The 17,606-nt window shown below is 37.6% G+C and overlaps 1 protein-coding gene across 2 annotated transcripts; it reads left to right on the top strand.

Annotated features, from left to right (window-relative positions):
• The first annotated feature begins 12,458 nt into the window (after positions 1 to 12,458).
• LOC130976408 (uridine 5'-monophosphate synthase-like) lies at positions 12,459 to 17,342 on the top strand. 2 transcript variants are annotated; one of them, XM_057901271.1, is made up of 8 exons: positions 12,459 to 12,918; positions 13,826 to 13,891; positions 14,637 to 15,502; positions 15,824 to 15,907; positions 16,074 to 16,156; positions 16,250 to 16,337; positions 16,428 to 16,682; positions 16,915 to 17,342. In XM_057901271.1, the coding sequence occupies exons 3-8, from the start codon at positions 14,702 to 14,704 to the stop codon at positions 17,041 to 17,043; spliced, it is 1,440 nt and encodes a 479-aa protein (XP_057757254.1). In that variant the 5' UTR covers positions 12,459 to 12,918; positions 13,826 to 13,891; positions 14,637 to 14,701; the 3' UTR covers positions 17,044 to 17,342. The 2 variants fall into 2 exon arrangements, with proteins under 2 accessions (XP_057757254.1, XP_057757255.1); XM_057901272.1 differs by lacking the exon at positions 13,826 to 13,891 and having other exon boundaries at positions 16,915 to 17,341.
• The last annotated feature ends 264 nt before the right edge of the window (positions 17,343 to 17,606 follow it).

Raw genomic sequence — 17,606 nt, 5'->3', positions numbered from 1 at the left:
GTTATTTGATTCTTGTTGCATTTTAATTATTAAAAATCCAAAAATATTTTTAATTTGTGTCTTTTCAAGTCAATGATACAAGGGATTGAAGATTGAGAACACACTGCAGAGGAATTATACAGAAAAAGCTGAGCATTCAAAAATGCCCAGTGAAGAAGGCAGACTGGCGTTTAAACGCCAGCCAGGGCACCTGGTTGGGCGTTTAACGCCCAAAAAGGTAGCATTTTGGGCGTTAAACGCCAGAATGTATACCATTCTGGGCGTTTAACGCCAGGATGGTGCTAGGGGGAAGATTTTGTTTTCAAATCAATTTTTTTCAAGTTTTTCAAATCAAATCTTTTTCAAATCAAATCTTTTCAATCAAATGCTTTCAAAATCAATTTCTTTCCTTTTTCAAGGATACTTACTAACAATTAATGATTTGATTGAACATTTTTTTGCCTTTTCTATTAAGGAAGGTTTTATGTTTGAATCATATCTTTTCTTGTTAGGCAAGTCACTAATTTTTAAAATCATATCTTTTTAAATTGTTTTCAAATCATATCTTTTTAAATTGTTTTCAAATCATATCTTCTCAATCACATCTTTTTAAAACCTTAACTTTTCAATTAAATCTTTTTAACCTCATCTTTTTCAAATTAGTTTTCAATCAAATCTTTTTAGTTTCTAATTTCAAAATCTTTTTCAAAAATCACTTGATTTCTCTTCCACCTTTAATTTTCGAAATTTATCAATCAAATTTTCAAAATGTTTTCAAAATCTTTTAATTGAATTTTCGAAAATCCTCTTCCCTCCTTCTCACATCCTTCTATTTATGGAGTACCACTCATTCTAAATGTACAATTCGAACCTTATCTAATTAAAGTTCGAATTCTTCTTCTCCTTCTTCTTTCTATTTCTCTTTTCCTCTGACATTTCAAGGAATCTCTATACTGTGACATAGAGGATTCCACATTTTCTTTTTCTCTTCTCTTTCATATGAGCAGGAGCAGAGATAAAGGCATTCTTGTTGAAGCTGATCCTGAACCCGAAAGGACCTTGAAGAGAAAGCTAAGAGAAGCCAAAGCACAACTCTCTTTAGAGGACCTGACCGAATTCTTCAAGGAAGAAGAACCCATGGCAGCCGAAAACAACAACAATGCCAACAATGCAAGGAAGGTGCTGGGTGACTTTACTGCACCTACTCCCGACTTCTATGGGAGAAGCATCTCTATCCCTGCCATTGGAGCAAACAACTTTGAGCTTAAGCCTCAATTAGTTTCTCTAATGCAACAGAATTGCAAGTTCCATGGACTTCCAATGGAAGATCCTCATCAGTTTTTAGCTGAATTCTTGCAAATCTGTGACACAGTCAAGACTAATGGGGTTAACCCTGAGGTCTATAGACTGATGCTATTCCCTTTTGCTGTAAGAGACAGAGCTAGAATATGGTTGGATTCTCAACCTAAAGAAAGCCTGGACTCTTGGGAAAAGCTAGTCAATGCCTTCTTGGCAAAGTTCTTTCCACCACAAAGATGGAGTAAGCTTAGAGTGGAAGTCCAAACCTTCAGACAGAAGGATGGAGAATCCCTCTATGAAGCTTGGGAAAGATACAAACAATTAATCAGAAGATGTTCCTCGGACATGCTTTCTGAATGGAGCATCATAGGTATTTTCTATGATGGTCTCTCTGAACTATCTAAGATGTCCTTGGATAGCTCTGCTGGAGGATCTCTTCATCTGAAGAAGACGCCTGCAGAAGCTCAAGAATTGATTGAAATGGTTGCAAATAACCAATTCATGTACACTTCTGAAAGGAATCCTGTGAACAATGGGACTAGTCAGAAGAAAGGAGTTCTTGAGATTGACACTCTGAATGCCATATTGGCTCAGAACAAGATATTGACTCAACAAGTCAATTTGATTTCTCAAAGTCTGTCTGGAATGCAAAATGCACCAAACAGTACTAAGGATGCTTCATCTGAGGAAGAAGCTTATGATCCTGAGAACCCTTCCATGGAAGAGGTGAATTACCTAGGAGAACCCTATGGAAATACCTACAATTCTTCATGGAGAAATCACCCAAATCTCTCATGGAAGAATCAAGAGAGACCTCAACAAGGTTTCAATAACAATAATGGTGGAAGAAACAGGTTTAGCAATAACAAGCCTTTTCCATCATCTTCTCAGCAACAGACAGAGAGTTCTAAGCAGAATACTTCTGACTTAGCAACAATGGTCTCTGATCTAATAAAGACCACTCAAAGTTTCATGAATGAAACAAGGTCCTCCATCAGAAATTTGGAAGGACAAGTGGGTCAGCTGAGCAAGAAAATTACTGAACTCCCTCCTAGTACTCTCCCAAGTAATACAGAAGAAAATCCAAAAGGAGAGTGCAAAGCCATGACCATGGCCGAATTCTGGGAGGAAAGAGAGGAGGTGGACGCCACTGAGGAAGACCTCAGTGGGCGTGCACTAACCTCCAATGAGTTCCCCAATGAGGAACAATGGGAATCTGAGGCTCAAAATGAGACCATAAAGATTCCATTGGACTTACTTCTGCCATTCATGAGCTCTGATGAGTATTCTTCCTCTGAAGAGGATGAGTATGTCACTGAAGAGCAAGTTGCTAAATACCTTGGAGCAATCATGAAACTGAATGACAAGTTATTTGGAAATGAGACTTGGGAGGATGAACCACCCTTGCTCACCAAAGAACTGGATGACTTGTCTAGGCAGAAACTGCCTCAAAAGAGGCAGGATCCTGGGAAGTTTTCTATACCTTGTACCATAGGCACCATGACCTTCAAGAAGGCCTTGTGTGACTTAGGGTCAAGTGTAAACCTCATGCCCCTCTCTGTAATGGAGAAAATAGGGATCTTTGAGGTGCAAGCTACAAGAATCTCATTAGAGATGGCAGACAATTCAAGAAAACAAGCTCATGGACTTGTAGAGAATGTTTTGGTGAAGATTGAAGACCATTACATCCCTACTGATTTCATAGTCCTAGAGACTGGGAAGTGCATGGATGAATCCATCATCCTTGGCAGACCCTTCCTAGCCACAGCAAGGGCTGTGATTGATGTTGATAGAGGAGAGTTGATCATTCAAGTGAATAAAGAATCCTTGGTGTTTAAGGCCCAAGGATATCCCTCTGTCATCATGGAGAGGAAGCATGAAGAGCTCCTCTCAAAACAGAGCCAAACAGAGCCCCCACAGTCAAACTCTAAGTTTGGTGTTGGAAGGTTTCAACACGGTTCTGAGCATTTCTGAGGCCCCATGAGAGCCCTCTGTCAAGCTAATGACATTAAAGAAGCGCTTGTTGGGAGGCAACCCAATGTTTTATAATTAATTATTTTCTTTTGTTATCTTATCTTTTTTGTAGGTTGATGATCATAAGAAGTCACAAAAACAATGAAAAAAGCAAAAACAGAATGAAAAACAGGAAGAAAAACAGCACACCCTGGAGGAAGAAGCTGCTAGCGTTTAAACGCCAGTAAGCCTAGCTGTTGGGCGTTTAACGCCCAGTCTGGCACCATTCTGGGCGTTTAACGCCAGAAAGGGGCACCAGACTGGCGTTAAACGCCAGTAAAGGGCAAGAACCTGGCGTTAAACGCCAGGAATGGGCACCAGCCCGGCGTTTAACGCCAGAAATGGCTCAAAACGTGATTTTGAGCAACATTTGGTGCAGGGATGACTTTTCCTTGACACTACAGGATCTGTGGACCCCACAGGACCCTACCATCACTCTCTCTCTTCTTCCCCCATTCACCAATCACCTCAACACCTCTTCCCCAAAAACCCCTCACCTATCAAATCCCATCTTTCTCTTCACCACTCACATCCATCCTTCATAAAACCCCACCAACCTCACCCTTCAAATTCAAACCACTTTCCCTCCCAAACCCACCCATAATGGCCGAACCTTTACCCACCTCTCTCCTATAAATACCCTTCTTCAACTCTTCATTTTCACACAACCTAAACCCCCTTTCTTACCCTTCTTGGCCGAACACACTACCATCTCCCCTCTTCTTCATTTCTTCTTCTTCTACTCTCTTCTTTCTTCTTTTGCTCGAGGACGAGCAAACATTTTAAGTTTGGTGTGGTAAAAGCGTTGCTTTTTCGTTTTTCCATAACCATTTATGGCATCCAAGGCCGGAGAAACCTCTAAAAAGAGGAAAGGGAAGGCAAAAAACTTCCACCTCCGAGTCATGGGAGATGGATAGATTCCTCTCAAGGGTGCATCAAGACCACTTCTATGAAGTTGTGGCCTTGAAGAAGGTGATCTCCGAGGTCCCCTTTTCACTCAAAAAGGGTGAATATTCGGAGATCCGCCATGAGATCCGAAGAAGAGGTTGGGAAGTTCTTACCAACCCCATTCAACAAGTCGGAATCTTGATGGTTCAAGAGTTCTATGCCAATGCATGGATCACAAAGAACCATGACCAAAGTGTGAACCCGAATCCAAAGAATTATCTCACTATGGTTCGGGGGAAATACTTGGATTTTAGTCCGGAGAGTGTGAGGGTGGCGTTCAACTTGCCTATGATGCAAGGAGATGAGCATCCTTACACTAGAAGGGTCAACTTTGATCAAAGGTTGGACCAAGTCCTCACAGTCATATGTGAAGAGGGCGCACAATGGAAGCAAGATTCAAGAGGAAAGCCGGTCCAATTGAGAAGGCATGACCTCAAGCCCGTGGCTAGAGGATGGTTAGAGTTCATACAACGCTCAATCACCCCCACTAGCAACCGGTCCGAAGTTACCATAGACCGGGCCATCATGATCCATAGTATCATGATTGGAGAAGAAATAGAGGTTCATGAGGTTATAGCCCAAGAACTCTATAAGGTGGCGGACAAGACCTCCACCTTGGCAAGGTTAGCCTTTCCTCATCTCATTTGTCACCTCTGTTATTCAGTTGGAGTTGACATAGAGGGAGACATTCCCATTGATGAGGACAAGCCCATCACCAAGAAAAGGATGGAGTACACAAGAGATCTCACTCACCATGAGATCCCTGAGATTCCTCAAGGGATGAATTTTCCTCCACAAAACTATTGGGAGCAACTAAACACCTCCCTAGGAGAACTAAGTTCCAACATGGGACAACTGAGGGTGGAGCATCAAGAACACTCCATCATCCTTCATGAAATTAGAGAAGATCAAAGAATCATGAGGGAGGAGCAACAAAGACAAGGAAGAGACATTGAGGAGCTCAAGCACTCCATAGGATCTTCAAGAGCAAGAAAGAGCCGCCATCACTAAGGTGGACCCGTTCTTTGATTTCCTTGTTATTGTCTTCTGTTTTTCGAATTTTAATGCTTATGTTTATCCATGTTTGTGTCTTATGATCATTAGTGTCTTAGTGTCTATGCCTTAAAGTTATGAATGTCCTATGAATCCATCACCTTTCTTCAAATAAAAACGTGCCTAATTGATAAAAGAAAGAATTGCATGAATTTTGAATTTTATAATAGTTTAATTATTTTGATGTGGTGGCAATATTTTTGTTCTCTGAATGTATGCTTAAACAGTGCATATGTCTTTTGAATTTGTGGTTCATGAATGTTGGCTCTTGAAAGAATGATGAAAAAGGAGACATGTTAACTGAGGATCTGAAAAATCAATAAAATGATTCTTGAAGCAAGAAAAAGCATTTCAAAAAAAAAGAAAAAAAAAGAGAAAAAAATCGAAAAAAGAAAGAAAAAGAAAGGAATAAAGAGTTGTGATCCAAGGCAATAAGAGTGTGCTTAAGAACCCTGGACACCTCTAATTGGGGACTTTAGCAAAGCTGAGTCACAATCTGAAAAGGTTCACCCAATTATGTGTCTGTGGCATGTATGTATCCGGTGGTAATACTGGAAGACAGAGTGCTTTGGGCCACAGCCAAGACTCAATAAAAAGCTATGTTCAAGAATCATCATACTTTACTAGGAGAATCATTAACACTATCTGGATTCTGAGTTCCTAAAGAAGCCAATCATTCTGAATTACAAGGGATAGAGTGAGATGCCAAAACTATTCAGAGACAAAAAGATAAAAGCCCCGCTCATCTAATTAATACTGATCTTCATAGATGTTTTTGGAATTCATTGCATATTCTCTTCTTTTTATCTTATTTGATTTTCAGTTGCTTGAGGACAAGCAACAATTTAAGTTTGGTGTTGTGATGAGCGGATAATTTGTATACTTTTTGGCATTGTTTTTAGTATGTTTTTGATATGATATAGTTAGTTTTTAGTATATTTTTATTAGTTTTTAATTAAAATTCACTTTTCTGGACTTTACTATGAGTTTGTGTATTTTTCTGTGATTTCAGGTATTTTCTGGCTGAAATTGAGGGACCTGAGCAAAAATCTGATTCTGAGACCAAAGAGGACTGCAGATGCTGTTGGATTCTGACCTCCCTGCATTCGAAGTGGATTTTCTGGAGCTACAGAAGCCCAATTGGCGCGCTCTCAACGGCGTTGGAAAGTAGACATCCTGGGCTTTCCAGCAATATATAATAGTCCATACTTTGCCCAAGATTTGATGGCCCAAACCGGCGTTCAAAGTCACCTCAAGAAATTCCAGCGTTAAACGCCGGAACTGGCACCTAAATGGGAGTTAAACGCCCAAACTGGCACCAAAGCTGGCGTTTAACTCCAAGAAGAGTCTCTACACGAAATTGCTTCATTGCTCAGCCCAAGCACACACCAAGTGGGCCCGGAAGAGGATTTTTATGTCATTTACTCATTTCTGTACACCCTAGGCTACTAGTTTCTTATAAGTAGGACCTTTTACTATTGTATAGAAATCTTTTGATCACTTTTAGATCTCTAGATCATCTTTGGACATTTTAGTTCTTAGATCATTGGGAGGCTGGCCATTCGGCCATGCCTAGACCTTATGCTTATGTATTTTCAACGGTGGAGTTTCTACACACCATAGATTAAGGTGTGAAGCTCTGCTGTACCTCGAGTATTAATGCAATTACTATTGTTCTTCCATTCAAATTCCGCTTGTTCTTTTACCAAGATATCACTTGTTCTTCAACATGATGAAGGTGATGATTGACGCCCATCACCATTCTCACCCATGAACAAGGTGACTGACAACCATTCTTGTTCTACAAGCATCTAAGGCTTAGTGAATATCTCTTGGATTCCTGATTGCATGATGCATGGTTGATCGCCTGACAACCGAGTGCTCGCCTGACAAACGAGCCAGCCATTCCGTGAGATCAGAGTCTTCGTGGTATAGGCAAGAACTGATGGCAGCATTCAAGAGAATCCGGAAGGTCTAACCTTGTCTGTGGTATTCTGAGTAGGATTCAATGATTGAATGACTGTGACGTGCTTCAAACCTGTAACCTACTGGGCGTTAGTGACAGACGCAAAAGAGTTATTCTATTCCGGTAGGGGAGGGAACCAAACCGGTGATTGGCCGTACTGTGACAGAGTATTGAGCATTAGCTTTCACTGCGCGGATGGGAGGTAGCTGCTGACAACAGTGAGACCCTATACGAGCTTGCCATGGAAAGGAGTAAGAAGGGTTGGATGAAGACAGTAGGAAAGCAGAGAGACGGAAGGGAATGCATCTTCATGCGCTTATCTGAAGTTCCTACCAATGAATTACATAAGTATCACTATCTTTATCTTTTATGTTATTTTCGTTCATCACCATATATATCTGAGTTTGCCTAACTAAGATTTACAAGATGACCATAGCTTGCTTCAATACTAACAATCTCCGTGGGATCGACCCTTACTCACGTAAGGTTTATTACTTGGACGACCCAGTGCACTTGCTGGTTAGTTGTGCGAAGTTGTGTAATGCCATGGTATTGAGCGCACCAAGTTTTTGGAGCCATTACCAGGGATTATGAGAGTTGTGAAAAAGTATAGTTCACAATTTCGCGCACCACTTGTACTAGAGCCACCATTTCTCAAGATCATTCGAAGCTGGATTCGAACACAATTGTAGAAGCAATAAAGCCGTTGATTGAGGCTGACCCCTCGATAAAGGTGAAATCAGTTATTGCGAAAGTGTAGTTGAAGTTCAATTACATCATCAGCTATCATAAATCATGGTTGACTAAGCAAAAATCAATGGAAAAAATATTTGGAGGTTGGAAAGCATCGTACGAAGCTTTGCTCATATGGTTTGAGACCATGTGTCATAAGGAGCCATCAACAGTCGTCCATTTTGAGACTATGCCTGCATATCAAAGCGATGACTTGGTAATTGATATCCGTGTATTGCATCGATTCTTCTGAAGTTATTACCCCTGCATTAGAGCATTCAGACATTGTAATCCAGTTGTCCAGGATGATGGGACTCACTTGTACGAAAAGTATAAGGGTTGTCTGTTGGTTGCAGTTTCACAGGATGGTAATAATAATATCGTCCCAATTGCGTTTACTATTGTGGAGGGAGAGACTTCTGATGCATGGCACTTTTTTCTTAGTAACCTGCGACAACATGTTGTGACTCGGGATGGTGTGAGACTGATTTTTGACCGACACGAATCTATCAATGCAGTTGTGGCCCGGAGTAACGGAGCTTGGTCGCCTCCGAGAGCTTTCCACATGTTTTGCATCAGGCAAATAGAGTCAAATTTTTTGAGAAAGTTCAAGGCACCGTACCTGCAAAAACTTGTCGTCAATATAGGTAAAATTTAGTAATTCGAAATTCGTTATTAACAGAGTTACCTTCAAGCAGTGTTTCTCATCTATTCTTTGCTTGTTTGTTTTTGCTTATTGTGCAGGATATTTGAAAACGGTTCGCGAGTATGAACTGGGCTACCAGCGTTTACGAGAATGGTGCGAGGCTTACACTAACTGGTTAAACCGAATCCCTCGCGAACAGTATGCATTGGCATTCAATGGTGGCTAAAAGAAGCTCCCTCTCCTAAGTCAAACTGTGGAGTACTCCAATATTGTTGATGTATTGGGTATGACGAGATAAACTGTGTTCGAACTACATATGAGACCAAAGACTGTGGTTGTTCTTGTGGAGGTGGAGGTGGAGGTGGCGATGACTGTGGCTCTTGCTCTTGATTATCATCATCCATAACTGGGTTACCCTCATCATTCTCTTGAACCACAAGATTTGACAAGTTCAAGTGGTTGCCATATTTAGTATGGTACTAGTGCATGTAAATATCCAAGGGATGCTGTGGAGGCACCGGAAGCTCAGTAAGAATGTGATTATACTTGTTTGTCCACTGCATCACCCAAAATGAATGGGACGTGGCTGTGGCCCAGTCAAAATTCTTAGGACCAATCAGTGTTTCTCCATGTGCCTTGTCTAGATTTCGTTCCTGATGAGGAACTCCCTGAACAAAACCAAACTGTCGCCTAAACCTATCGGTTGCATGCCACTCAATGCATTCAAATGATATCAATGGGACCGTAGCACTCCACACAACTGAGTGCATGTTGATGTCTTCTGGGATTATGTCTGGATCAATGCGGTCAACACCATAAGCAACCCACACAAACTGCACACAGTAAAAGAGACAAATAATTACAAGCCAAATAACAGTAACACTAAATTGGAAACAAATACTTCTCTAATGAAAGTACACCTAGCCTTCTTGAAGCTCATCTAATGACTTTCTAAAGTGAGTGAGATTAAGATATCTATAACGTCGGTCGCTACACTCTCAGTTACGCCACCTAAGATGATTTATTTCATTAGCACAATTTAAATATAAATATGAACATACTCTGTAAGTTGATAATGTTACCTGTTTGCAAGCGGAAAACTGCAAGGTTCCCTAGGAACCGGCGCAAGATATGGTAGGCGGATCCAAGCCCAAGCTAGCAGAAGTGTTAGTGGATCATCGATTTTCTTACCGTCAAAACGAGATGCCCTGCATAACGACCTGTGCATGTGTGCTAGGCATACTGATCCCCAACTATACTGTCCGATACTACCAAAATCACGGAGCAAAGGCAGAAATTTCCAGTGCACAGATGCCCCAGACTTGCTTCAAGTAAGATCGTACCCAATAACAATAACATAATGTGGCACTTCACGTACCTCTAAACACTGTTTTCGTCAATCAACTGTAAACGTTCTTTTAAATCTCGAAGCCACGTCAATTTTATGCAGCTTCCTCTATAGTCGGACTTTGTCGGTGCAATCCCAAACTGGTGAAAACACTCACCCTCTAAGGCTTCAAAACTGCTCAACGTGATTCCTGTCACTGGAAAACTGTTCGTCGGAAGACCAAGAATAACGGCTACATCCTCCAGTGTCACTGTACATTCACCAATCGAAAGGTGAAAGGTGTGTGTGTTTGGGTGCCATTCGACTAGAGCATTTACTAGTACTTTCTGGCATTAAACTATTCTAATCTGAGAAGCATGATAAAAACTGGTAAACCGTAAATGTTCCTCCACATTAGGATGGTACCAATTCAGAGGCAGTGGGTGGTCACATGTCAACATCCATGAACTCTACAAAAACATAACAGACTATTAGTTAAATCATTAATAATTACTAATTTACTACTAAAATTTAATAATTTTTGAATTAGAGCAACTAATTATAATGGCCTGATGCTAAACTTCCTATTAATTATACAATTTAGTAACTACCATGTATGAATAAATACAATTAACACAAATAATCTTACTAAATTCAATTTACTTAACAATTAACTACACAAAACATATTAATTAAAACCACACAGCTGTCACAGATAAAATCCAGTTAAAATAACTAATTTTACTAAATCTAATTTACTAAACTCCCGAATAATAATAATTTAACTTACAAATTTAATCAATACTCCTACAAATTATTCCGAATGCTTCATAATTTTTAAAAATTACGATATTATTATACATATTAATTATTTTAGCCATATTTCTTCCTAAGGTAAGCATTGAATTATTTTAGTCATAAATAATTTACCGGTCAATAATAATAATTCCTATATCACTAACTACAGTTTCTAACTTACCATTAATAATAATAACTAATAGATAAATTCAGTTCTTATTTAATTAATAATGTTAAACTTTATTATTAAAACCTCAACTACAATAACATATATATTTATGTCAATTAAAAAATAACAACAAACATATAATTAATACTGAAAAACAAATATATTATATTTTACAAAACTTAATTATTAATCAAAATTTTTAATATTATTACAAAAAATTATACACTAATTTAATTTATTTATTGTTACAAAAAATTATCATAATTCCTAAAATTATAATTTTTAAAGTTAATCATAAAAGTTAATTAATTAATTACAATTTTTAAAACTATTACAAAAAATTTCTAAAACATTCTCTAACTAACATCTAAATATATATATCTAACTATTATTTAAACATATATTTATAAATTTCTAACAATAATAATATTTCTGTCATATATATACCTAACTTCAATTTCTAACAACAATACTAAAAAATAAATTTTTAACAAAAATAATTATAATTCTAAAATTTGAAAAAGTTTAAGAAAATAAACTTACATAACCAAGATGACAGAAATAATTTATAATATAAAATTCAGAATGATCAACATCTTTAATTTTGTGTTTGTTTGATATTGTTTAATTTTTTTCCATTAACTATGAAGAACAACTTGAGGGAAGAAGAAGAAGAGAGAATAGAATGGCTGTTAGGGTTAGGGATACTTTAAAAGTGATTTCAAACTAAGGGACTGAGGCAACAAGGGAGTATATTAGGTTCAGAGACACCATTCTAGGGAGTTTGGGCTGCGCAACACGTGATTGTTAACGCACGATTCGGACCGTCCGTGTGGTCCCAGCAAATCAGACCATCTAATCGCGCTTCTCTCTATCGCACCGTCCGAGTTCTTCACGCCTGATACCACACCCTGGTAAAGCACACATACACCCCATATCTGTGGCCTACTTCATTAACAACTCCATATGAAAATTAAAAAGTGTACACATTTGTTCATAAAAGAGAATATACACAGTTTTTTTAATATATTATTTTATTTTATTCTAACTATACACTATCTAATAAAGGAAGAATAATATAAATATTTATCTTATTGAATTCACAATATTTCTATTTAATAATTTTATTTATAATTTTACTATTATATTATAATATAATGCTTTAATTACACGTTTATATATTTTTAATAATTATTAAAAAATAATTATATTAAAAGTATAATCTATTTAGTTAATGACTTTCTAGATGTCAATTTTTCTTTAAGAATTATATAAAAATTTTAATTTAACCTTTCCAAAATATTTAGTTTAGTCTCTTTTATATTATAAAATTAATTTTTTTATCTTTTTCTAAAATTCAGTCTAACTCTGCTCCTATATATATGTATATCAAATAATTATTAAAAAATATTTATACAATAAAATAAAAATTCCAATAAAAATATAAATGAAATAGAAATTCACGGCTAGCTTAAAACTCAAGAGAAAGAATGAGAAAAACCTAAACTATACAGTGTCTGATTCGCCAGACCCACCTTCCCGCTCTTTTCTGAGTCAGCCAGATTCCACTACTAATTTGTGCTTTCCGCCAATCCCTTCTTCCTCTCTCCGAAGCCCTAATTGCTGAAGATCACCCCCAGCCCCCAACGCTATCTCCTCTCTCGAATCTCTTTCTCAGTTTCTCGTCACTCTCTCCGACGACCTCAAGCTCTCCCTTCCCTGCGCTCGCTTCTCCGGCGGCAGAAGCAGACGGAACCGCATCTGGTCCCTCGGCTGGTGGTGGTCGTTGTCTTCTTGCTTCTCACGGTCTCTGTCTCGCACCTGGTCTCGTTCTCTCCCTTCCCTGCGCTCCTCGTCGCGGTAGCAGAGGCAACAGATCCCGGTTCGCTGGTCTTCGTTGTCGTCTTCTTGTTCGAGCCTTGCCGTCAGCTTCTCCCTCGCCATCAGTTTCTCCTTCGACGTCAGCTTCCTTCGCGCAACCCGATTTGGTGAGTTCCCCCTGTTCTTTTTGTTTCAATTTTGTTGCTGCATCACTGCACTTTGATTTTGTTGCTGAATGTAATTTGTTGCTGAAAGTTGAATGTGTTGCTGAAATTTGTTGCTGATTATCATGAACCTTGAATGTGTTGTTGACTTGCCAAAATAATCACTTAGCTTAAGTTTGTTGATCATTACTGAGTTTATTGAACCTTGAATTTGGTGCTGTTTTGCTGAATAATGACTTAGTTAAATTTTGTTGTTGTTGTTGTGAATCCGAAAATCATGTTGAATTTGTTACTTATTATCATCACTGAAGATTGAATCTATTGTTGTCTTGTTGAAATAAGCACTTACCTAAATTTTTTGTTGTTGTAAATCTGTAAATCATCTCTTGAGATAAATCTTTTGTTCCTAAAAATTATGATAGTTGAATTTGTTGTTGAAAATGAGGTTCATTCTCTCTGCAATTGTTCAGTTAAATTGTTGTCCCATACTTTCTATTTGTATTATTATGAATTATTTTTGGTATTGATTTGAGAAAGATACACAAATGTAGATATAGATGCAAATCAAAATGAAGGAAATGTTGGTCAAGCTTCAAATTTGTTTTATGAAGATATAGATGCCAACTTTCAGATTGAATTTGATTTACTGAGTGTGTTATCTTTTGTTTTTTCTTGTTCTTTAAATTGAGAAAGTATTTTGTACTATTGACTAGTTTATTATTTTTTTTGCGTCATTTGTTATGTCTAAGAATTGATATTTAATTGCTATTAATATATTTATGAAGACATACATTTTAAGTTTTAACTTTTGATTTTAATTTTATTTTTATAATTTTATATTTTTATTTAATTATGACCGGGTGAATTAGCGACCCACCGTTTGAACTAGTGACTTGGTGACCCTGACCAGGTCAATTACCGGTTCGGTTCTGATAACTATGGCCACACGAGTTCACTTCTCCCTCTCCTAGTTTCGGTAGGTGAATCCTCTACTCCTTTTTGATAGTTGATTGTTGCTATGTTGTTCACTCTTGCTTGCTGTGTTAGTTGTTTCTTGCTGGATTTATTAAACTTTTTGCTTTGCTGCTGGTTGCTGTGTTTTTCAAATCTTGCTACTATGTTGCTAATTTGTTAAATTGTTTAGTTGATAATTGTTGCTGTGTTAGTTATTTCTAGTTGAATTTATTAAATTTGTGCTATGTAATTATTGCTGCCTAGTTGTTCTTTTTTTTGGGTTGTATTTTTATCTTTATCTTTTGTTTGTTATGTTGTTATACTGTCGTGCTGCGTTACTTCAATTGTTCTTGTTGTTAGGTTTCTTGCCGTAAATTATTGGAATTGATTTTTTTTTTCAGGTATGGGCAATAATATTTGATTTAATCAAGAAGCATTCGTGGATAACAATGCATCTGCCACTAATAATTTGGATATTCCTTTGTTATTTGATTCTTGTGTTGTACTTACGTGAGATTATAAGACTTTGGTTGCTGTTGCACTTTTAATTTGTGTATTTTAAGATTTACATCAGAATACAATTATGTTTTTGTGTGTTTATTTATAATTTTATATATTATTTTATTGTAACTCAGTTATTTCGGTTGAACTACAATTGAACCGGTTGAGGAAGTAGTATAAATTAGCATATTGTTGCTGTTATTCTTATGATTTAGACCTTCAGATAAACTAATTGATTTGTCTCTTTTGCATTTTGAATGCCCCAGGGTTTCTATATGGTCCTGAACAATTCTTGAAGCCCACTCAGAGAGCCAACTTTATCCTTGAGAAAATGTCTGCACCATCATCATTGATAGAGTCTCTAGTTCTTCGGCTCCATGAGATCTCAGCTGTCAAATTTGGCAACTTCAAGCTCAAATCCGGCATCTCCTCACCAATCTACATAGATCTCCGCCTCATCATTTCTTACCCTTCCCTTCTCCAGCAAATATCCCAAACCTTGATTTCTGCTGTTTCATCCACTACATTTGACCTTGTATGTGGGGTCCCTTATACGGCCTTACCTATTGCGACTTGTGTCTCTCTGGCACAGAACATTCCCATGGTAATGCGTCGCAAGGAAATCAAAGACTATGGCACTTCTAAAGCCATTGAAGGTGATTTCAAGGCTGGCCAAAGTTGCTTAATAATTGAGGATTTAGTTACCAGCGGCACATCTGTTTTGGAAACAGCCGCACCTCTTCGTAATGCGGGTTTGAAGATCAGTGATGCTGTTGTTTTGATAGATAGAGAGCAAGGTGGAAGGGAGAATCTGGAGGAGAATGGCATCAAGCTGCACTCAATTATCAAATTGACTGAGATGGTGAAAATTCTGAGGGATCACGGGAAGCTTGAGGAAGAGACAGTTAGGAATGTTATGAAATTCTTAGATGAAAATAAGAAGGTTGCTGCTTTGACAAAGCTGGAGAAGCCTGCAACCAAAGTTAAGGCTTTGTCATTTTTGGAGAGGGCTAAGTTGTCCAAGAACCCAACAGGAAAGAAGTTGTTTGAGATAATGGCAGTGAAGGAGAGTAACCTATGTTTGGCTGCAGATGTTGGCACAGCAGCTGAATTGCTTGAAATTGCCGAGAAGGTGAGTACTTGGTTGTTCTTTTGCGAAAATTTCCCATCATATTGTTCAAATCATTTTCAAGGACAAGAATATTTCATTTCATTCCCTTGGATCATCAGCTTGAAGATTTATTTTTAATCTGTGCCCATCTCACCTAGTAAGAAAAGGTCAATTCATCCCGAACGTTCTTTTCTGTGTTGTGAAAGTTTTTGAGAGAGTTCATAATTGGGGAGAATAAACAGACTAATTCTCTGGCATTTTATTATCAAGGGGACTGCATTTAAAAGTTTTGCTATAATAATAAATTTCTTGTGAACTACTTTGGCTGGTTTTTGTCAACAGGTTGGACCTGAGATATGCTTGCTGAAGACTCATGTTGATATTTTGCCAGATTTCACTCCTGATTTTGGTTCTAAGCTTCTCTCGGTATAGTGCTAAAAGAATCCTACTTCTGTTATGTGTTATTTTTTAATCTTGATATTGTTGTTTAGTATATAAAGAGTGCGCATGACTATGAGCATCATGCGTGATAGAAGATCTTGTACATTCTCTTGGTTTGGTTGTGTCTAATATATGCTTCTTTCTATTGAAGATTGCAGAGAAACATAACTTCTTGATCTTTGAGGATCGTAAATTTGCTGACATTGGTAACACAGTAACCATGCAATATGAAGGGTAGGAGGACTTGCTATATTTTGCTTTCCATGTTTTGGATGTATCTTATCTCTTTCAATTGATGAAATCATTCTATTATTCTGGTATCTGCAGAGGGATCTTTCGTATATTGGATTGGGCCCATATAATAAATGCTCATATAATCTCTGGTCCTGGAATTGTGGATGGATTAAAATTGAAGGTATATAATTGCAGTCATTTTCATTATACTATGTCAATTCTACGGAAAGATGTCAGTTAATAGCCTGACATTTTCTTGGATCATATGCAGGGCTTGCCTCGTGGCAGGGGTCTATTGCTGCTTGCTGAAATGAGTTCAGCTGGTAACCTTGCCAAGGGAGATTATACTGCTGCTGCACTGAAAATTGCCGAGGATCACTCTGACTTTGTAATTGGCTTCATCTCAGTCAATCCAGCATCGTGGCCAGGGTCACCGATAAATCCTTCTTTCATTCAGGCAACTCCTGGTGTTCAAATGGTAACTGGTGGCGATGCATTGGGGCAGCAATATAACACTCCATATTCAGTAAGTTTCTGCTTGTTGGCCATGCATCTTCTAGCAGATGCTGAAGTTAAACATGCCAAGAATATCATCATACTATTGATTTTGTTGTGCTTTCTTTAGTTGAAAAGAACTTTTATGGATAAAAAGATGGTAGTTGAAGGGAAAGACGCAGTATATTAGTTTCTTGGTCTTGAGAACAATAGCATATCCTTTTCTTACCTTCATCTTGACGATTTGCGGATCGATTTTCCAGGTTGTTCATGATAGGGGCAGTGACATTATCATCGTTGGCCGTGGCATCATCAAGGCAGCTAATCCTGCCGAGGCAGCTCATGAATACCGTCTTCAAGGATGGAATGCATACTTGGCAAAGTGCACTTGAAGGATCTATGTCAACAATAAAAGGATGGACTAAATGTGGTTTTTTTGTGCTAACCATATTTCAACACTAAAAGGAAGAGCCTAAATGCACTTTTAAGGTTGTCTTCGAACAGTAAAAGGATGAACGAAAATTGTGTTCTTGTTTGTGCTAACTGAATTCCAACAATAAAAGAACAAAAACTCCTTTATTCTAGTAAAATAAATTAATAATTAAATGATAATATATCGTAAAAAGATTATGTCATATGTTATCATCTAATTTATGGAATAACTAATCTGATTCACAATTATATCATTCAGGATCAATGAGACATTATTATATCATTCAAGAGCTAAATTGATGCACACTTGCTTTTTTTAAGAGTTATTTTGGTTATTAACCTCATATCTTTTGATCTTGTCCTACTGGCTTTAATTTCAAAAGTACAAGAGCATAAATTGATTCATGGCTTGAATTTGATCCTTACAATATACCCATAAACTTCGAGATAGCTATTAAATTTAGACAAATCAAAAGTTTCTTTTAGTCAAAATACATCTACAGACAATAAATTATGATGCAAG

Source organism: Arachis stenosperma, chromosome 4, assembly GCF_014773155.1.
Source record: "Arachis stenosperma cultivar V10309 chromosome 4, arast.V10309.gnm1.PFL2, whole genome shotgun sequence".
Taxonomy (NCBI): domain Eukaryota; kingdom Viridiplantae; phylum Streptophyta; class Magnoliopsida; order Fabales; family Fabaceae; genus Arachis; species Arachis stenosperma.
The sequence above is the reverse complement of the archived record's forward strand: the minus strand, read 5'-3'. Positions and strand labels throughout refer to the sequence as shown.

Coding starts and splice junctions, on each gene's coding strand:
- LOC130976408 (XM_057901271.1), top strand. CDS start 14,702: ATGTCTGCACCATCATCATTGATAGAGTCTCTAGTTCTTCGGCTCCAT. Junction 15,503..15,823: donor TGCTTGAAATTGCCGAGAAG/GTGAGTACTTGG, acceptor TTTTGTCAACAG/GTTGGACCTGAGATATGCTT. Junction 15,908..16,073: donor TTGGTTCTAAGCTTCTCTCG/GTATAGTGCTAA, acceptor TTTCTATTGAAG/ATTGCAGAGAAACATAACTT.